The 21,340-nt window shown below is 46.7% G+C and overlaps 1 protein-coding gene across 17 annotated transcripts in view; it reads left to right on the forward strand.

Annotated features, from left to right (window-relative positions):
- The window catches only part of LOC110985497 (uncharacterized), a 277,011-nt gene that overhangs the window by 181,006 nt on the left and 74,665 nt on the right, over positions 1–21,340 (forward strand). For all 17 annotated transcript variants that reach the window (XM_087148960.1, XM_087148955.1, XM_087148956.1 and 14 more), the window contains 31 exons: positions 302–534; positions 997–1,230; positions 1,354–1,500; positions 1,877–2,302; positions 2,883–3,203; positions 3,649–3,763; positions 4,186–4,403; positions 5,128–5,445; positions 5,919–6,085; positions 6,293–6,452; positions 6,639–6,846; positions 7,431–7,663; positions 8,135–8,368; positions 8,801–8,947; positions 9,263–9,532; positions 9,644–9,799; positions 10,291–10,611; positions 10,831–10,945; positions 11,386–11,603; positions 11,815–12,132; positions 12,795–12,961; positions 13,271–13,430; positions 13,919–14,144; positions 14,574–14,812; positions 15,569–15,802; positions 16,581–16,727; positions 17,133–17,558; positions 18,074–18,394; positions 19,065–19,179; positions 19,845–20,059; positions 20,438–20,755. In XM_087148960.1, the coding sequence (XP_087005086.1) occupies positions 302–534; positions 997–1,230; positions 1,354–1,500; positions 1,877–2,302; positions 2,883–3,203; positions 3,649–3,763; positions 4,186–4,403; positions 5,128–5,445; positions 5,919–6,085; positions 6,293–6,452; positions 6,639–6,846; positions 7,431–7,663; positions 8,135–8,368; positions 8,801–8,947; positions 9,263–9,532; positions 9,644–9,799; positions 10,291–10,611; positions 10,831–10,945; positions 11,386–11,603; positions 11,815–12,132; positions 12,795–12,961; positions 13,271–13,430; positions 13,919–14,144; positions 14,574–14,812; positions 15,569–15,802; positions 16,581–16,727; positions 17,133–17,558; positions 18,074–18,394; positions 19,065–19,179; positions 19,845–20,059; positions 20,438–20,755 (7,127 nt within the window). The remainder of the gene's footprint in view (positions 1–301; positions 535–996; positions 1,231–1,353; positions 1,501–1,876; positions 2,303–2,882; positions 3,204–3,648; positions 3,764–4,185; positions 4,404–5,127; positions 5,446–5,918; positions 6,086–6,292; positions 6,453–6,638; positions 6,847–7,430; positions 7,664–8,134; positions 8,369–8,800; positions 8,948–9,262; positions 9,533–9,643; positions 9,800–10,290; positions 10,612–10,830; positions 10,946–11,385; positions 11,604–11,814; positions 12,133–12,794; positions 12,962–13,270; positions 13,431–13,918; positions 14,145–14,573; positions 14,813–15,568; positions 15,803–16,580; positions 16,728–17,132; positions 17,559–18,073; positions 18,395–19,064; positions 19,180–19,844; positions 20,060–20,437; positions 20,756–21,340) is intronic.

Genomic DNA, 21,340 nt, shown 5'->3' on the forward strand with positions numbered 1-21,340 from the left:
CAATCTCATCCTCTATCACATTGTACACTGATGAGTAGTAATTTTTCTTGGCCTGTGCTTGATGATAGAGGCTTGTTCTTAGCAAGGCCGTATGTGGGTTGGGTTTTCACCACATGATTATTTGGGCTTTCCTGAGACTGATAAATAAGTTTGAGCCTGAATGTTTGTTACCTTGTCAGTTTAAGTACTTTGAAATGTTAAGTAGAAACTAGGAGAGACCCATCTAGCAATTATTTACGGAATATGACTTCATGTATGGTAGAATTTTGGACCATTATTTGGGTTTTTTGCCGTTATTCAGAGGACACAGAAGTTGAGAAGGAACTGGAGATCATCAACCGTCGCTACGATGACCTGGATCGCCACCTGACGGATGTGCTAGAGGACCTGCGCATCGTCCGCCTCTGGGCCGACAAGGTGGAGTCAGTCCAGACCATGCAGGAGTGGGTGAACTCGGTGGAGGTCCGACTGACGGAGACCAAGCCGACCAGCCAGGAGCTGATGCCACTCAGCAGGGAGCTGGAGAAGTACCAGGTGAGGTTTTTGTCAGAATGTGCACAAAAAACAAAGCAGGCCTACTCTAATACCCATCACAGCAGGCCTGCTCTGATGGGTATGACACGCTGCTGTCCATTTGAGAATAGTGTTGGAATGGCTTGCATTACCCACTGGGAACTCTGGCCTGTGGTGGTTGGAAGATTGCCAGTTTAGGAATAGCTAGGAAGTAGGTTGGCATAGTATATCCAAAAGGAATATTGAGAATTAGCTTGGAAAGAGCTGAATATTTAGATGTTGATATTATATGGAATGTATTTTCTGTTCGTTCCAAATCAAAGTTGGAACACCTGTGAGTAGTCTCCAAAGGCAGGAAAACCAGTTTTTGACAAAAGTTGCTTTTAGCCCAAGTTGAAAAGAGTTCTCAAGAAGCCTAGGTTTGCGGTCATGAAAAAAATGATAAAAACCATCGTCAAGTATTAAATCCTTTCCTTCCACCAGCCTGTCCACACAGAGGTGACTGACCACCGCCCCATCATCCTGGAGGTGGTGCACAGCGCCGAGCAGTTCCTGCGTGACCACCGTGACCGGCTCTCCCCAGAGCAGCAGAACAAGCTGAAGCTGATGACCAACGACCTGCGCGGCACCTATGAGCAGGTGTCAGTCAAGAGCAACGACTGGCTGAAGGAGGCCCAGCTGCTGATAGAGACGCTCAAATCACAGGAGGATCAGCAGGTCAGCGCTCAATACTGGCCCCATCCCCTGTAACCTGCCTCCCACCCCTTAACTCCACCCACTTACCCCCGAAACAGATCTCTGAATAAGTTAAGAACAAATTCACAATTTTTTTCCCCACAGGTGGAGATCGAGGACAAGCTGAACGCCGTCATGAAGTCCCTGGCAGACCAGCTGGAGTGGGTGACGCAGGCTGAGAGACGCCTAGGTTCGGAGCAGCCACTTAGCGAGGAGTCACAGCCCCTGTTGTCACAGCAGCAGGACCACAAGGTACTCAGTCAGAGCACTGTGTGGTTGGAAGTGTAGCTAACCCTATGTAGTCTGCTCACTATAACCAGGCAACATGGCTACAGCACTCGGGCAGCACTGATCTGTGCATGTGATTTGTGCGTGATGTAGATGACCAGTTTTCAACTTCAGGAGTTGTACCTTGTTTGACCACTGTAAACATTGATTACTTTTGGTTTTCTATTATTTGACAACTTCTCGGAATCGAACTATGGTATTGACATGCTTCTAGTCCCAGAAAGTACAGGTGTCAATACAGTGTAGATTTGAATAAGGCATTTATGCCTATAGAAAGTCCAAGCAAGTTTTCATAATGTAATGACTGTACATTGCCTCTTTCTCTGTTCCTCCATTTTAGGTCATCCACGATGACATCCAGGCCCACCAGAACCCGGTGCTCCAGGCTATCCAGGAATGCCAGTCGCTCCTGCGCCAGCACACCCAGAACCTGCGGCCGGAGGACCAGACCAAGTTGACGGAGCTGCAGTCGGAGCTGCGCGCCCGCTACGAGGCCCTGTCGGCCGAGTCCCTGGGCCACACCAACAAGCTGCGCTTCGCCGCCGAGGACCTGCCGAAGCACGAGGAGGAGGTGTCAGACTTTGAGGACTGGCTGCTGTCAGCTGAGCAGACACTGGAGTCGTCATTGGCCAGCAAGTCCAAGGCGCCCGACGCCCTCAAGAAGGAGTATGGCCAGCAGCGGGCCTTCACTGAGGACGTGATCGCTCACGCCGCCGACTTGAAGTTTGTGGTGAAGGGTGGACAAAAGTACCTGGACTCCGCCAAGGTAGGGCCCCAACTCATTACATAGAGGGCTTTATTTCTGCATGAATATCTGTATTTGAAAGGTGTCCCTTTTTATTGAGAATTATTTCGCAATAGCCTTAATATGCTCAGATTGCAATCAGATCTCAATCACAGAAGTGGAAAACCAATTTGTCCGTGTTTAGGGACTCCATTTAAACTTACAGTTTTAAGAAATACTCATCACCATCTCCTCCAATACCAATATTTGTTGGAGCTTTCATGACTATACCAAAGCAGTTTCTTCAGAAACTTTTTGTATTTCTCATGAATGCCTCGTCAACTAACATTAAACACTGAACACAGAAAATTTTCTTACTCTGTAGCTACTCTAGCTTTCAGATTACTTCTGTGATGCTGTGCTGACGTGAAAGGAATTTCCGTTTATTTCTTTTCTCTTTCCAGACTGATTTTTCTTTGCTTGAGAGTGTTGGCATTCCTTTTTCCTCCTGATTGTGCGACAAAGCTTAGCCCATTACTGCTTGACTGTAGGAATAATAGGGAAATCTGTTATAAGTCTAAGTAACGAATGGATGTAACGCAGGGAAAATTGCTTTGAATAGGTTTACCGCCAAGACCTGGCTGTCTATCGAGACGCTGCCCTACCCCGCCAGTTTACCCGCTCCTACACTGAGAACCCTGAGACCAACATCATCTCCAACAAGCTGGCAGACATTGGCGGCCGCTACGAGCGGCTGAAGGCGCGCAGCACGGAGCACACCGCCCAGCTGCGGGAAGTGGTGGAGAAGCAGCAGCGTTTCAGCGACCTGGCTGACAATTTTGCCAGCTGGCTGCAGGAGAAGGAATCCACACTGAAGTCATACCTGAGGGAGCCCATTGGGGCTGACCCCGCCACCGTGCAGAAGCAGATCGACCGGCTCAAGGTAGGCTCCAATGTCTGAACTTGGACCTCCAGTTTTGCACCCCGTTAGATCATGGATAAAGCTGTGTTGTAAGCCAGTACTTGCCGATAACCTTTTTTCACCATACTGAGCTATTTGTTATGAACACATGAAGAAGGACATTGATAGCATACAACCAAGGACGTTAGCTAAATATAGAAGCAAATGTTACCATACATTTTGTACACAAGGCGACGCTCAAAGCCAAAACATAAGTCTGCTTCTAGTAGTAAAAACATGAGTTAGATTTTGCTTTTTATCAAGCTGCATAGAGGGTCACACTTCAGCAACGGAAATCTAGCAACAAGATGTGAACAGACATCTCTGCAGCATTCCCCATACGGGGAGATTTTTGGTATTAGAGATTGATTGAAATGGCTCAGGCGTAGATGAGTGACTTGTGTTTTACATTTTCATCCGGCTGTAGATTGTGCGCGACGAGGTGGTCCTTCACCTCAAGGACATTGAGAAGACCAAGGAAGCGGGACGGGACCTGGCAGACGCCAAGCCCTCGCTGCAGGCAGACATCGACAAGCAAATCAGTAAGTAAATCTCCTTCGGGAAGGGGTTTTCCCTGAAGACAGTGGGGTGAAACCTTGTTTTGAAGAGGTTGCAATGGAACTCGGATATTCTGAGGTATCCCACAGATTCAGGTTTTGACTGCAAAATTTGACCCAGTTTGCTGCAAGTTTGTTGAACTCAAGGCCAGATCTTAGGATCGAAGTAAACTTCATTGCATTAATTATCATAGTTGAAATTGTAACAAGCCTGTTCAAAGATCAATCACAGGTAAGAGGGTAAACGGTGACAGAGTAATGCTTTTTCACCCTTCATTTTAATAGCTTTTGATTTGCTTCGACTGTTGGGAATGACTCAATGACAACACTAATTCCATATTTACAAGTCCTGTCCCCCTGGCAAATTTGTTCCAATGTTCAAATTGTTGTTCCCTGTCTTCTTTCAGATGAACTCCAGCGTCGCTACAACGACCTGGACGGACAGATCAAGGACCGCAGCCAGCAGCTGCAGAATGCCCTGACCCAATCGCAGGACATCCAAGACAGCCTGGACAGCCTGCTGCGCTGGCTGGACGAGGCCGAGCGGGACGTCCACAAGATGGAGAAGGGCACGGTGCTGGTGGTCAAGCGCGACCCACTGGTGGAGAACTTGCAGAAGGAGAAGGTCAGTGGCACTTCCATCTCTGGAAACCTCTGTTGGATGTACTGTCAAGTTTGCCATCCATAACCATGTTTAGATCACACGGCTATGGCTGGCAGTGGTATGGCAGTGCATGGAAGCTGCTGGCTAGCCACTGCTACTATTTCCCATAATACTGTGTGTTATTGTTAGCCATAGCCTGTAATGTGGACGGCCCTTGTTTGTGTGCACTTTATACCTGATGTGAATGTTGTAACATTCATGTTCTAATAATCCTTTGCAAATAACACCTGTGGTAATCCAGAAAGTGTATCCGTAGATAATCATTGTTGACTCCTGAAACGATGGGCTGTGTTAACCACTGTAATGTCTGTGCATTGTTTCTGAGGCAGTTTTGCTCTGATAACTTTTGGAGAAGAAAGCAAATATCTGGAACCTTGTTTGTAATTGAAAAATGCTCCCAGTCAAGTACAAAATGTCTCATTTCAACATGCAGTTATTTCCTTCAAATGGACATTTGGCAGAGTGAGACGGAAGTCACAGAAAAGGTCAAAGAAAACAGACTAATACTTAAATAGCAATTGGATATTTGGTCATGAAATATGGAAACAGTACATTTATTAATGTGTGAGGATGGCATAGAGTTACTCTGGTTACACTTCACTTTGGGATTACTTTTTACCACGGTCTATCAAAACAGGACACTGAGGAAGGCTTTTTTTTTTATTGTGTGCTCGTTATCTTACAGGTGGTGGAGGACGACATCATCAGCCACCAGCCCAGCGTGGACACCATCAATCAGTCGGCCAGCAACCTGATCAAGACCAGCGAGTCCAAGGTGGCCAAGACCCTGCAGTCCAAGCTGGACGCGCTCAACGCCCGCTACTCCAAGGTCAGCCAGGCAGCCGACCGGCACGGCCAGATGCTGCAGTCCATGTTCGAGCAGCTCAACAGCTTTGAAGCGGAGGTGGACCAGTTCGAGGACTGGGTGCTGCCCACGGTGGACGCCCTGGAGTCGCGAGAGATCAGCCGCATGGACCTGAACGAGTGCGACAAGAAACTCAAGGTAGGCGACAACTTGGTCAGCATTTTTTTTTACCCCGACTGTTATCCAGTTGGTCCTGTCTTGTCAACTTGCAGCTTCAGAAATTCAATTTATAATGACCACTGCTACTTTCAGCATTTGTATTTAGATATTTGTATACACAAACTACAATTGCTTTAATCTACTCCCATAAGAGTTTCCATGTTTCCTGTGAAACATGTTCGGAAAAACATGGGCTTGAGATATTATAATCATTAGATGAAGCAAAACAAGAGCTCTCTAACGGAACACAGGACAGTTTATTGCTAGTGCTGTCATGTGTTTGAAAAGGTTGTGAAATCTGAACAATTTCAAGGAATTAAGTGAACTGCAGAGACACTGTTGGATGAAAGCTTGAAACTTTACCCTCTTATTGAAGGAGGAAGTACAGTTTATTTTATATAAAATCGTCATCGATACTTTAAAAAAGACCTCTTGATACTTTTTCGAAACAGACAATCAAGCAAAAGCTCAGCGACCACCGCCAGGCCCACAAACGCATCCACCAGCAGGGAGAGCAGCTGGTGCGAGACCCCAAGGCCAACGACGCATCCTACATCACGGCTGTCCTGACCAACGTGGACGCCAACTGGCGCACGCTGGAAGAACTGCTGGTCAAGAGGTAGAAAAATGACTCACAGGAGTAGGCTGTACACTTGAGAATAAATCGGCAAAAGAGCAATCAGTAACTAAACTTCTAGACAACATTGAAACTGCTGTGGCACATTGCATAATTCAGTTTTTCAATTGAGTTAAATTTGTGGAAATAGAGGAATTGTCTACTCTAATATTCAAATAATCATCCAAGTTTCTATCATTCAACCCTCAGGAGCAAGCAGCTGGATGCCAAGATGAAGGCTTCCAAGCGCTATGCCCAAGCCAACAAGGACACCACCAACTGGCTAGACACCATGGAACACAAGGTGGCCCAACTACAGCCAGTTGCCCACGACATTGTCACCCTCAACACACAGATAGAGCAAGTCAAGGTTGGTAGCGATCAACATTTCCTCTCTCTAATGGAGAACAAACTGAGTTTGCATTTCATTCACAAGCAGTGTAACTGATTTAGTATCCTTGCCCTTGTGTTTTGAGAAGAAAGTGAGTCTAGTTTCCGGGATTTTTGTCAGCGAATCTCTGCATCTGTTTCTTTGTTCTTTCCCCTTTACCAACAGCCACTGAAAGCTGACGTGGTGGCCTACAAACCCAAGATTGTGGAGGTCAATAAGTACGGCCACAACCTGGACAAGCTCCTGCGCGATGACGACATGGCCATGACCATGCGGCCCCGCTACCGGTCACTCCAGATAGGCACCGCGCCCATGAGTGAGCAGCCACGCAAGCTCTATGATGCTCCTGACGTGAGCGAGTACACCGGAGAAGGTAAGATCTGTTTGACGGAAAAGAAGCTACTTTTGTTAATTGAGAATACATTGGTACTGTGTGGAGTCTGTGAAGATTGGCACTGTTTGGCATACTCAAAAGAACCAAGGAGTGACGCATTGCACATGTATTGATTTGCTTATGTGATTGGCATTGAGCACATGTGACCAGTTTTCAACTGAATGTGCACAACCAGTTTTATATTTGTGTGAGAGGAATGATGCTGGGCGTGAGTGCTCAATGGAAGTAGTACTTGCATATCAGTATAAGCATTGACAGTTTTATCAATGAGGTTGTACATCTGCACATAGTCGAATCCACATTGTAAGCCATTGGCTGTGTCCTGTTCATCTGGGTTTGGTTGTCAATAACACAAATAACTATAAGAAACGGCTGTAGCCACAAGGCAGCTGCCTTCCATAGATGCACATCCTATAGCTGCAGCCAAAACATTTAGATTTGGCTCATTATTGAGCATGAATAGAATTTTCCGCGCGGGTACATGTCCCATTTTGAAGATTCACTTAAGTGCCAGTCATCTTTCTGGAATGCCTTGAAATTTCTCTCCTCTTGACTCAACGCAGAGGAGACCAAGATCCAGCGAGAGCTGACTGACATCAACAAGCGCTACGAGGCCCTGAAGGTCAAGCTGGGCGACCGGGACGAGGAGCTGGAGCTGGGCAAGGCCTACCTGGAGAAGAGCGGCAACATGAGCGGCCTGATGGACTGGGTGACAGTCACTGACGCCCGGGTGGTGGAATCAGCACCCAGGAGCAATGACATGGACGAACTGAACACAGAGCTCAAGACCAGCAAGGTATGATGGATATCTCCTATGGATAAACTGCCGAGGGCACTCGTTAGCTACAGTTTATTTGAGACCAGCATCAGGCACTGTGATAGCCTTTCACAAACCAAATGTGTTTTCCATTTTATAGGCTTTTCATTTTTTCTTAATTTTTTTCTTCTGGTAACTTATCCAAATAGTATGTCTGCAAAAACCGAGTCCCCAAAGAAACGTCATTATCAAGTCACAATGAGGAATTCCAAATGATGCAAGTATGTAAGGCACATGCAGTTTTAGAAAAGCTGCTGATCACGTCTTTTTAGGAGGATGTGTTGGTCTTATAAGGTTGCAAGACAAAGCAGTAATCGTTACAATAGTATCATTTTCAAAGCTGCATACTTGTCATGCTCCCTATTCTTAAAAGAGCATCATCCATTTAATGCTTCACCATCTCTGTCAGATAGCAGCAACTCTACCAAACAAATAAATTTTCCATCACAGACGTTGCACTCCGACATCGACAGCAACAAGGTAGCCATCCTGGATGCCATCCACACCACAGACCAGCTGCTGAAGGACAAGCGTAGCAAGCTGACACCCAAGCAGGTGGAGGACCTGCAGCAGCGCAGCAAGGACTTGCGGGGACAGTACGACCTGCTGACCCGGCGCTCTGAGGACGTCTGCAAGCAGACAGAGGACACCCTGAACCGGATGAGGATCGAGATGGAGGAACGGGTGGGTATCTGAGCACATGTTTTCAGAGACTTCTTGGAGTGCCTTACATGTCATATCGCATGTCATATCACAAGTCACATCAAATGTCAAATCACAAGTTAAGTAACTTATGTCACAAGCCCAAATCACATGTCATATTGCAAGTCAAATCACATGTCATTTCACAGGTCAAATCACGTAATATCACATGTCAAATCACATCATATCACAGGTCAAATAATATGTCATATCACATGTCTGTAACAAGTCCAGTCACGCCTATGATATCATATCACAAGTCAATCACAAATCTGGTTATGTCACTGGAAGAAAGAAACAGCCAAACTTTACTTCAAATAACTGCTGCTTAGACTACTTAAAAGATGCAAAGTTACCTATCCTCAATTCTTGTATCAACTCATTCCATTTCTGGGATCTCTTTTTACCTTGCAGGTGAGGCTGAAGACAGACTTTGATCAGCTGACCACTGAGCTGAATGACCTACTGGACTGGGTGACCAAGGCAGAGCACCAGCTGGGATCAGAACAACCACTCAGCGAGCAGACCAGGCCCCTGAATGACCAGTACAACAAGCACAAGGTCAGTTGACAGACCAGGGCTAAGGTCGAGTCCATCACAGGGCCAGTCAAAAGTCCTTCACAACACCAGTCACAAACAGGGTGTGGTAATCAGCAGGAACCCCTAACGTTTTACACCCAGATGATTTCAATTTTCATCTGGACATCAAACTGAGAGATACATCAAATCAAAGAGCTCAGAAACAAAGTTATCAAAAATATGACCTTAAGACTCATTTTGTGGGATCCGGCCACTCTGGGTAAACTTTCTGATGGCGTTCTTTTTTCTCCTGAAAATGTGCATCGTAATATGTGAGCAATCGTGTTTTTGTCACAGACTCTTCACGAGGACATTGTGTCACACCAGGGCCCCGTTCTGGAGACCGTCCAGGAGGCCAAACAGCTCCTCAAACAGCGCGGTGACAAGCTGGCTGAGGATGACCGCGCTGCCCTGCGCAGCGCGGCCGACTCGCTCAAGGCCCGCTACGAGGCCGTCAACGTGCAGTCCAACACCCGGCTGAGCGCTCTGCGCTTTGCCACCGATGACCTGCAGAAGCTGGAGCCGGAGATCGGCGAGTTTGAGGAGTGGCTTCGCACCACTGAGCAGGTAGGGCACTGGCCTGTCTTTGCACAAGTTAAGTTTTGCCTGTTGATTTCGTGCCCCTTTTTTGTTTTTAGAAAATTGACCCATCTCATTTTCTTTTTTTTCTTCGCAAAGCAATTGGAGTCTTCGCTGCGTAAGATCGAGACCGACCCAGATGCCCTGCGAGACCAGTACACCACTCAGCGGGATCTGACGGAGGACGTGCTGACCCACGGCGCCGACCTGAAGTTTGTCAACATGACAGGACAGGCGTTCATCAACAATGCCAAGGTGAGTAATGGGTAACCAATCGGAATGCCTGTGAAGTTGCTTGTGCAGCACTTGGTCCAGAAATTGACAAGAACGTATCTCGTTGTTAAAAGAAAGTGAGTACAGAACAACGCAGTTACTGAATTAAGTTTTTATTCATTCTCAGGAGTTCTCAAAACTAAACTAGTTCAAGGAGAGGAAGAATATATTTACCAGCTTTGACACGTTGTTTTCACATGTTTGAAAATAATTATTACCATTTTTGATTTGAATTATTAACAATCAACCAGCCATTTACTTTAGAAATGTAACTTAAACTGTACAATCTTTATCTTTGTGTTGCAAAAAATAGCTGATGTTATCAGTGGATGGTTATTTATGTATTTTTTGTTTTGCCTTTCTTACGTTATTGGAGGGCAGAGTCTGAATATGTTTGACATACAGTAGTTTGATTGATTGTAGCGTATTATAGGTTTAAAAGTTGATTTAATGGGGGCTTTTTACATGATCAGACTTACCGCGAAGAGCTGGCCGACTTCCGCACCACGGCCCTCCCCCGCCAGTTCAGCCAGACCTTCAGCGAGGCGCCCGACTCCCACGTCCTGCGTGACAAGCTAGGCAACTTGAACGGCCGCTACGAGCGCCTCAAGGCCCGCTGCCTGGGCCACCGGGACCGGCTGGCCACCGTGCAGGAGAAGCAGCAGCGCTACCGCAGCGAGGTGGAGCCCGTCCTGCCCTGGCTGGAGACATCCTACGTCACGCTGGGCAGGATGATCAAGGAACCGGTGGCTGCAGAGCCAGATGCCGTCAAGCAGCAGATTGAGCAACTCAAGGTCAGGACCCCGCCATGATCATATTCATATTCCAATAGGACTTCAATTTTTTATTTCTCCTTTTATTTCCCATTACTCTGATTGTAGATGTCATCATAGATGCATGAGAATGGTACGTTTTGAAGTAAATCCACTGTAAAATTTGCTTTTGACCTCAAAATGTACCATCTTAGAATCCTGCCAGTTTCATAACTTGTACCTTCTTTTGATGTCGGTCAGGCCTTCAGCGACGATGTCCTCCTGCACAGTAAGGACATTGACCGAGTCAAGGACTCCGGCAAGGAACTGTGCGATGTCCATGAAGATGTCAAAAAGGATGTGGCCAAACAGACCCGTAAGTGCTCCATTTGATTTGAAGAGAAGACTTCTGCGTGTGTGTTGTTCTGCTGGATTTGATTTGTTTTCCGGCTCGTCCATTATGAGCTCATTTTGATTATTACTTCAGTTAAGAGTATTTTGAGCGTTGCTTTGCTCAAGCAGCTGACTCACTGACCACACCGAGCATGCTTGTACTCGAAAACAGAGAGAACACAGGTATGGTGAGCCATATCCAGATTATTTGGCAACAACTGAAAATAATGCATAAGTCTATGTGAAATGGATGAAGCTGGAAGTTTTCAGCTGCCACAGGCTTATACTTTATGTCTAGCAGTAGCCGAGAAATTCGGACCTGGCCTGACTGATGAGTCTGAGCACAGGATTTCCAGCAGTTCAGAATTTCATCCCCCCAAAAATCCAGTGAATCTGGTTTTCTGTTAAACATCCTGATACCAGGTGATGTGAGCGATCGCTACAGCCAGCTGGAGTCCATGATTGCTGAGCGCAGCAACCTCCTGCAGACAGCACTGACCGAGTCGCACAGTGTCCAGGAGGGGCTGGACAGCCTGCTGGCCTGGCTGGACAACACAGAGGCCACGCTGGACCGGCTGCAGAACCGCACCACGGTCACGCTGCGCCGGGAGCCGCTCAACGACCAGATGCAACAGTACAAGGTTGGGACCCTATTTTCATTAGCTTGGTAATAAGTTTTGTTAGCTTGGTTGTGGTTGAAAGTGCAGCTAAAAAAGTGATTTACCCTAGGTCACAACATATGCCCCATCATGGGATACAAACCCCCAACCCTACAATACGGAATTACAAATCCAAAACTGCGATAGGCCACAAGACCTCTGAAATCATTGACTTCAACTCCTGTCTCAACAGAAACTGGTGGCGGATGTGGAGGCCCACAAGCCCAGCATCGACAACGTCAACAAGTCGGCAGGCAAACTGCTCCAGACCTGCGAGCCCTCAGTGGCCCGCGCCGTCAAGTCGCGGCTGGACGACCTCAACTCACGCTTTGCCGCCCTAGAGAAGCCCGCCCGGGATGGCTGCGACTTCGTGCAGCTGCTGACTGACCGGCTGAACCGCCTGCAGGACGAGGTGGACAAGCTGGAGGACTGGCTGATCCCGGCCCTGGACTCGCTGGAGGCACCCGATGTGAACAGGATGGACGTCTCAGAGCTCAGCGGTGTCCTGAAGGTAAGGCTTTAAGTGGAGTTGGGGGTTGGGAGGATATCTATCATAATTTCTGATTCATATTCATGGAGGATGATGGAACCAAGCTACCAGTTTCATGAGGCAGCTTGGCTAAAAAATCTTACTGATTTTTTTATTGAGAAAAAAGCAGGCTGAACCTGTCCCTTGTTCTATATATTGCATGGCAATGCACCCGATAATTCTGCAGGGCCAAGGATTGTCTTGTGCTTGGGTTGTCCCACAGGTGCATGATTGGACCGAAACTCGCTGGGAAGGTTGGCTGTAGTTCACAAGACTTAACTCTGCGGTTCCTCTGTGTGCTTGAAGTTTTCCTTTTGATATTGCGCTCAAATGCAAACAGTGCGATTTACAAGTGTTCCTTTGAAAACTGATGGGATGGTTTGCTTCAGTTTTCTGTGTTTTGCAAGTTTCTGTATTCCACAGGGCAGTAGAATGCAGCTACTTGGAGAAGTTTAAGCCATGTCCGAAACAGGCCTCCAGGGCTATGGCTAGGTCTATTGTCTGCACATCTTCAAGACCTAGACCTAGCTCTAGACAACAGATTCGGATGCAGCCTTAGTTTGCTAAGGGGGCATGATCTGTCCTTAAACATTGTCGTCATTCCTTTAAAGTTGCACTGGCATGCTGTTCACCTTTGCTTCCAGGACGTACAAGACCAGATGGACCGACAACGGCCCCAGTATCAGCTGATCCACCAGCTGGCCAACGAGCTGACCAGCGAGAGGAAGGTCAATGACCCCGGAGCGGTCAAGCATATTGTCCGCAACGTGGACGACAACTGGAATGCCCTGATTGAGCTGCTGCAGTTCAGGTCAGTTCCCTCCCTCCCCCATCCCTGCTAGTCAAATCTTACCTAAGCCATACAGCAACTGAGTTTAGTGGGGGTTTTTTTAGCACTTAAAGACAACACAAAACATGATAGTTCACTCTCTAAACATCATGGCTCCAGTTGGCTTCATTGGTCCAGTCCCCAATTACAGGCTGAACAACTAACGAGAAATACTTTCATCACGGTTTCATTCAAGTATTTTGTTACATTGTTTGACCTATAATGGACTGGCGATAGACCATAGACTTGTTTCCACAGTGAATGGTACCATTTCCGTTTTCATTGTTTCAGGCAAAAGATGTTGGAGGAGCGTCGCCAGGCCCAGAAGTTGTACAACGAGAGTCTGAAGGACGTCAGCACCTGGCTGATAGGCATGGAGCGGCGCTTCAACCAGTTCCAGCCCGTCGCCAAGGACATGGAGACCATCAAGACACAGTACGATGAACTCAAGGTAAGCGTCCGTGTCTACAATAGCCATCTTTGGAGGTAAGATCTTGGAAAGAAGGCAACACTCAAGCCATTGAAGAAAATGTTTATTTATCAGTTTGGAAACAAACAAAACCAAGTCGGGCAATTCAAGCCAGAAAAGAGATTCAAGCCAAGATTTGGTGACTTAAGACTTTGTTTGTTCTCAATTTAGCAGTATCATAGTAAAGTCCATCAAAAGTCCTTTCACTAGCCCCTTCATTAATCCGTTCTCACGTCCTTGCACAAGACCTGACATGAGTAACAGGGTGAACAGTGGCGAGGGGAATGCTTCATCTCGTTCATATGAGTATCTTGTGTCTTGACTATTATGGACTTCAGGAGTTTGTGATGGACTTGCAGGAATTTGTGATGGACTCGACTACAATTTAGCTCCACCTTTTTACTGACATGTGTCCTGCATCGCAAGCAAATTTCCGAACCCTCTTCTAATGTTCTCCTCTTACTCCACAGCCCATGCGACGTGAGGTGGTGGAGTACCGGCCCAACGTGGACCAACTCAACGACCAGGGCACCCGGTTGGACACCCTGATGCGGGGCATCACCGCTGCCCCGACCCGCCCCCACCGACGCTCATCCCAGATCATCACCTCCACCCCCAAGCCCGACCAGGCACCTGCCAAACGGGCCCGCGCCAAGAAACCATTCGAGGAGGCCAACATCAGCGGCCTGATCGAAGGTGGGATGGCAGTGCTTACTTGTTTTTTGTCTTTTTGTCTCATGTTTTTTTATTTTATTTCAGCGTAATAGGTAACAGTTAAATGGGTTGAAGGGGTTATTCAGTAGATTACAGTCTGATGAAGGGAAATTTGATTGTTTCTGAGAAATGAAACTGTGAGGCTGATTGAAGACGAAAGTAAGAGATTTTTTTAATGAGCAAGGGTCCTGGTTTGAATTCTGTTGACGACTTTTAGTTGATGCAGTTTGTGATGCAACTTGCAAATTGTTGCAAATCACTGAAGACAAGGAGAATTAACAGAAATTAATCACAAAGTTGTGATCAAATAAGATGAACCAAAAGTGACTCAAGATGATCTCAGAACCCAAACTTTGTTGATGTTATTTCTTGACATTATTTCTCATGTTTTTTTTTGTTTCTCTTACTCAGAGGAGTCTGAGATCCAACGCCAGCTGGCTGACATCAACCGGCGCTACAACGCCCTGGACGTCAAGATTGACGACCGGGACGACGAGCTGGACACGGCGCTGGCACTGGCCGACCGCACCAAGCCCGTGGAAGACCTGCTGGACTGGGTGACCACCACCGAAGTCCAGATGGCCCAAGCGCCGCCCCCACCAGGGCTAGACCCGCTGGCCGAAATGGAAGAGGAGCTCAAGGCCATCCAGGTAAAAAAAACGAGAAAACAAGCGGCCAAAGTGTGGGTATTCTAGCTCTTGTTGGAGGAAACCCATTTGTGCTCATAGGTTTTCAGAAAAGATTCGATAATGGTTGGAGATCTTGAAAGAATTATCAAGGCCAATTTAGAGACACAGAAGCTAATACACAAAAAGCCCTGAAGCTGTTTTCACCCAAGATATCAAAGTGTCCAAGGCCGTGTCCGAAATGGGCTTCCAGAGCTACGGCTAGGTCTATTGTCTGCGTGTCTCCATGCATTTCCAAGGGAGCGAAGGCCTAGACCTAGCTCTAGACAAGAGATTCGGATGCAGCCTCAGGCAGGATGTACTAAATTCTTACACTGTGTGCTTCCAGTAGCTAAGGTCAAATTAATGGCAAGGTCTGTGCGTTTCCTTGTGTGATGAGAGGTTGGAACTTCCATTTAATCCGCTGGATGCCTGCAGTGTGCTCAAACAGTTGGCACTTAATCAACACGAGAAGGAAAGTTTATCGTAGTCGCCCATTACTTTTTGGTTATAAGGCTAACTGTTGACAGTACATATTTGATATGAACTTGTCAGTAGTAGTTCTTTGTTTTGCATGCCTTCCTCATCCCCAAGAAGATCTTGTTAGGTACACCAATTACCTGGGCCCTTTCTTTTCAGATTTTGTAAAACAATGGCCCCTAAAGCTATTATCCAGGAAAGGGTGTACAGAACTGGTACGGTTGCGCTCAGTTGAGATTTTATCTTTGTCTCCAACCCAAGGCCGTGGAGGAACAAGTCAACTTTACCCAGGCGCCCGTGGTGGAGGCCTCGGCCGGCGCCCTCAACCTGATCAACGAGAAGGCCAAGAAGCTGCGGCCTGAGCAGCAGGAGCAGCTGCAGAGCAAGAACAACGACCTGAAGACGCGCTACGACAAGCTGGCCACCGACGTCAAGTCCCGCAAGCAGCACCTGGAGTCCAACATCAGCCAGATGCGAACCCAGCAGGAGGAGCAGGTAGGCCCAAGTTGCAGATGGGTCCCACGGTCAGCTGTGAAATTGACCAAAGGGGGGGGGTGTGTCCAGAGAAGCCAAAACTATGCCCAGAGAGGTCCATTTAAGAAACTCTGTCCAGAGAGGCCCTATTAAGAAACTCTGTCCACAGAGGCCCAATTAAGAAATTGTCCAGAGAGGCCCAGTTAATAAGCTGTCCAGAGAGGCCCAATTGAGTGAACTGTCCAGAGAGGCCCAATTGAGTACACTGTATTCAGAAAGTAGTTTTGAATCAATGATGACTTGGCCAAATTGAATTTAGCCAAATGCTCGACCGTACCCTGCCATTAGGAAATGTCACAGGAAATATGACTACTTACTTCACTTACATTCAGGGTCTAGTCATTTCTTTTCCAACTCCAGTAGGTGCTCTGAAACATGTAAAACAATGGCAACAAAGCCTCAGAAGCAGGGCAGTAGGGTCTAGACTTTTGATTTTGGCTCAAATATCAAGGGATTGAACAATAAGGGTATACCGAAATGTCCAAGTATTTTTGCAGAAGGACTTGCCCAGAGACCCACGCCTTAGTCCTTTTCCAAACCATTGATCATTGCTTAAATACTTGTGTCAAACGTTCTTATCTACTGTTAACTCAACATGCAAATTTCAACAATCAAGCAGCATTTTCCAATCAGTAGCCCCATGAAAATGTGACTATGGCAGGAAGGGGTTTTACTATTTCCCAAAGGTCAAGTCAAAGCCATGCTGTTATTTTTTTTTCTTTTATGATTGACTCACCAGTCTGCCATGAGTCGTCGCCTCAAGGACGTCGGAGGCGCACTACAGGAGAACCTGGACTGGCTGACGCAGACAGAGCAGAAGCTGGGAGCTCAGCAGCCAATCAGTGAACAGATCAGGTCGCTGACCAGCCAACTGGACAGACACAAGGTGAGCAAGCAAGAGATTCCAAGCGATGTAACTGTTTAAAAACTTGAGAGATTTAATTGACAACAATCAGGCATCTGTTAGTGTTATTTTGACACTGGTCAAAGCAGGCAGATACTGGGAAATTGATTACTGCATTCTGAAAGTAGATGGAGAAATAACAATTTCTTTAATTTCATATTAAGCAAAAGCAGCGATAAATGGTATATCACCTAACCTGAGGTGAAGATAGTTTTAAACAAGTGCCATAGCTGGAACTGCAGAAGTTAAGTTTGTGAACCACTTACAGCCACTTACACCACTGTTAGCCAAGAAGGTCGAGGGTTGTTGCCTCAGTTCAGATGCTTGATATTCACTGATTCGTTTGAAGTTTTAGAGTTAAATTTCCATTGTTGCTTTTCTGTCAAGGTACTGCGTGATGACATTGTGGCCCACGACCAGCCCATCAACCAGACAGCAAGTGACGTCCAGCACCTCCTGCGTGACTTTGGCGGCAAGCTGCGGCGCGAGGACGAGTCCTTCCTGCGGGCAGGCCTAGACGATCTCCGGCCCCGCTATGACGAGGTCAACCGCCAGTCGCTCACTCGCCAGAACAAGCTGGAGTCGGCCCTGGACGACCTGGAGAAGTACCGGGAAGAGTTTGACGAGCTGGAGGAGTGGCTTAGGGAGGTGGAGAAGACGCACGAGACCCTGCAGCGAGCACCCGGCCGCGACCTGGCCGCACTGAAGAAGCAGGTGGAAGAGGAGAAGCGCATCATGGAAGAGGTCAGCGACCACAAGGGCGACCTCAAGTTCATCCAGAGGTCGGGTCACAAGTTCCTCGACAATGCCAAGGTGAGTGTTCCCTTCCCGGGCAAGAATCCCAGATTTTGTTTCTGCGGCCAACTTGTTATTAACTGATCATCGACAGATTTTGAAATGACCTGCTTGCTTTTGGTATCCAAAATGTGCTGAAAAGTAACATGTTAAACACAGAGAACGAAACACTAGCACATCTGTACAACATTGTTTTTGAAAGCAGCATTTTACACTACATCGAGCAAAAATGGACATTAGAGCAAAAATATAACGTGGCATTGCCTTTTTACCAGCTGAGAAATTGTTACACGTTGTGTTGTTCTTGTAATAACAAAGTTAAATATACTCCAATGTTTAACAAGTTTTTAATGAACTTCTTAAATTAAGTATCATTTTCTTTTTTGCAAATATTGACCGTTGAAACTCAGTTTCCTAAACATAATGACCATACTCTTCTGGTGAATGTGGGACACTAGCATTGAAATCAGCTGACTTGAAAGTAGAAGATTGCTTTAATGTGCACTCTTGATTTGGGGAAACAACACCCACAGAACTACCGGGACTCACTGACGGACTTCCGCATGTCCACCCTGCCGGCCGACTTCAACCGCACGTTCGCCGAGGCACCCGACTCCAACGTCATCCGGGATGAGATCGCCGACGTCTACGACCGCTACAATAAGTTGCGGACGGGCAGCCGGGCCCACTACAAACACCTGAAGGAGCTGACAGACAAGCAGAACAAGTACAGCATCTCGTGCGCGGTGGTGTTGCCCTGGGTGAACGAGGCCTACCACAAGCTGAGCAAGGAGCTGCAGGAGCCCATCGCCGCCGAGCCCGAGAACGTCCGGGCGCAACTGGAGAGAGTCAAGGTGAGATTGACGCTCTCAAGTTTCACTTTATTGCATGTATTTTACTCACATCTTGTAGTTAAATCCTTTATAGTATTTCTTTCTTGTACGTTCATCCTTTTACTGATCACTCTTTTCTTTTTGTCCAGTGTTGAGTATTTCTTATATTTAGCCAATTTTAGAGACTTTCTTCAGGTGTGATATGATGTACAGACCAAATATGAACTTCCCGTAAATTGTCAATTGCAGCCAGTATTTACTTTCTATTTCTGGCACTTTTGAACACGGGTTCTTATTTTAACTCATGACCTGAACCGCAAGTCTGTGACACGTTTGTTAAGTCCAAGCATTATGAATTGCTCTTTGCGAACCGATAAGGGCAAAGGGGTGCCGTGGCTACTTGAATATGCTCCTCCCCTTTAAAGCTTCCTCTCTTGCCATGTTCAATTCAGTTATATGCATTGGTCTGCATATACCAATGCTGTCTGTCATTATCAAGAGTCAGTGTAATCTGCCCCGCAGTCTTAAGGGTAGATGAATATTGTTCACCAGGTGGTTTTTTTTCTTTTCAGGTGTGTCTATTCCTTGTTTCAATGCTTTTTGTAAATTTAAGTACAAAGTGCGTTGTTGGTCACATCATTGCCTTTCGTGAATGACCGAATGTCTGATTTGTCTCTTTTTTGGGGGGCAGAAACTTCACGATGACATTGTGCTGCACACCAAGGACGTGGGCAAGTTCAAGGAGTACGGCAAGGATCTGGCCGATTCCCAGGACACCGTCAAGGACGAGGTCTTGGCAACCATCCGTAAGTGAAAAACTAAAAGTGGAAAAAGTATCACATGGGTGCTTAAGTTGTGCTTGATTTTTTTTTTTATGTTACAACCTCCTTGAAGAAACTCAACTTTTGTTTACTTTGGTTGCACTGGCTTCATTCTGACTACTCTGTTTCAACAAGATTTTATGTAAGCTACGCTGCCTGTAGGGGTTTTGGTTTACAAGACAGATGTAGAGGTACATGTATACTTGAATAGAAATGACATCAAGTTTGGATGAATTTCACCTCAAAGGCTCTGTGGTATTGAATTTGCCTTCATGCTTCCATTTACTCTCTGTATAAACCAGGCTCAGCGTGTTTGAATGTATATATATTGATAACCAGCAAAGCAGCGAAGTATCGAAATCTGCTAAGAAGAGAAACTATTTTTGCGCAGCAAAAGCAGGTTACCGGCCAGAGTGTTGTGCATTGTATATGTCCTTTGACTGGTTCACAGCAGATTTTTGCTTAGCATATATATCTGGTAAGCAGTATTTTCTTTGTGGAATTGGGTCCCAGTGTACAAGTTGCTGAAGATTGGTCAAACCACAGTTTACCAAAGGTACTGGGTGAGGCTGTACTGTATTGACTCGAGTAATCACTTCAACCCTCCCTTTTTCCAACTTCCCCTCCCCCTCCCCCCCCCATTCATTCAGGCGACGTCTCGGAGAAGTGCAGCTTCATGGAGTCACAGCTAGCTGAGCGCACCAACCAGCTGCAGAGCACCCTGGCCCACTCCCACAGCGTGCAGGAGGGCATTGAGGGCCTGCTGCGCTGGCTGGTTACAGCCGAGAAGAACGCCAGCCAAGTGGTCAACAGCCCAGTCTCGGCCAAGAAGGAGGCCATACTGGAGATGATGCAAAATCAGAAGGTCAGGGACCAATCGGTTTCGTCTTTTTCTTTTCTAATCGTTATCTTTTCAGGAGCAGGGTGATAGTTTTGTAAGTATCAGAAAAAAATCTATGTTTTCCTCAGTCTGTTGAAATGATTCCTTTGGTGAGGGGTGGTTACCTGCAATTGGAAGGTTAGGGGTTCGAATCCAGCTGCTTTTTATGCATAGTGTTCTTGGGCAAGCCACTGTCTCTTTCCAATACAAGAGTATAAAAAGGTTCTGGCACCAGTGAGCGAGTATCAAGTTTGTAACTTGCAATTGGAAAGCCATGGGTTTGAATCCGGCCGCTGCTTCCCACTTTACCTTAACCTGCCTCTCTCCTCATCTAATTTCCTATGTTGCCTCGCTTTTATATAGTACGTCATGACTGACATCGACAGCCACAAGCCCACAGTGGACGCACTGAACGAGACGGCAGCCAAGCTGATCAAGTCCAGCGACCCGGCCGAAGCCCGCCAGACCCAGGCCCGGCTGGATGACGTCAACACCCGCTATGCCAAGCTGAGCAGCAGCGTGCGCAAACACGGCGACTACCTGAGTAAGCTGATGGGCAAACTGTCACAGCTGGAGGATGAAGTAGAGACATTCGAGGACTGGCTGGTACCGTTCATTGACCGGCTGACGTCCAAGGACCTGGGCCGCATGGACCTCCTGGAGCTAGGCACCCGCTTGCTGGTATGTCAGCTGTTTGATTCATATATCCCTCCTAGAATCCACATATCCTTAGTGTTGCGTGATCAGTCTCTGGTAGGAGAAATATCGTACCATACCCTTTCTTCAAAAGGGTCAGTTTTCCAGGATTTCTCTTGATGTCAGGACGTTTAACTCAAAAAAATTCAGATTTCTTAGAGAATAGTTTTGCTACCTTGTTACAAAAAAAGTGCAAGATGCACATGATCATAGCCATTTGTTAAAAACTCCCGGAAAAGTCACAGGGTTTTGTATTGTCATCATTGTTGCTACCTGTCTGGTGGACTGTTCATTAATCTCACTTCACCTTCCCAAATCTCACCACACTAAGTTGGCTGCTGATTTGTAAGAGGTGTTCGGTGTTCAGACGTACCCCTGGTACTTTCATCACACTTTTCGGTTGGAGAAAGTTTGAGGCATCACCTCATCTCGATCAAACTTTCAGGTCTCTTCATCCACTTTATTTCCGTAAGAATATTAGGAAACAATTGTTAATGCAGCCCATATGAGATCCTTGTTCCTTCTTAAGCTCACTTCTCTCTTTCACTTTGGACAAGCGTAAAAGTACTC

The sequence above is a fragment of the Acanthaster planci genome, linkage group LG18 (assembly GCF_054643075.1).
Source record: "Acanthaster planci isolate LZ-2023a linkage group LG18, COTS_SCS, whole genome shotgun sequence".
Lineage (NCBI taxonomy): Eukaryota > Metazoa > Echinodermata > Asteroidea > Valvatida > Acanthasteridae > Acanthaster > Acanthaster planci.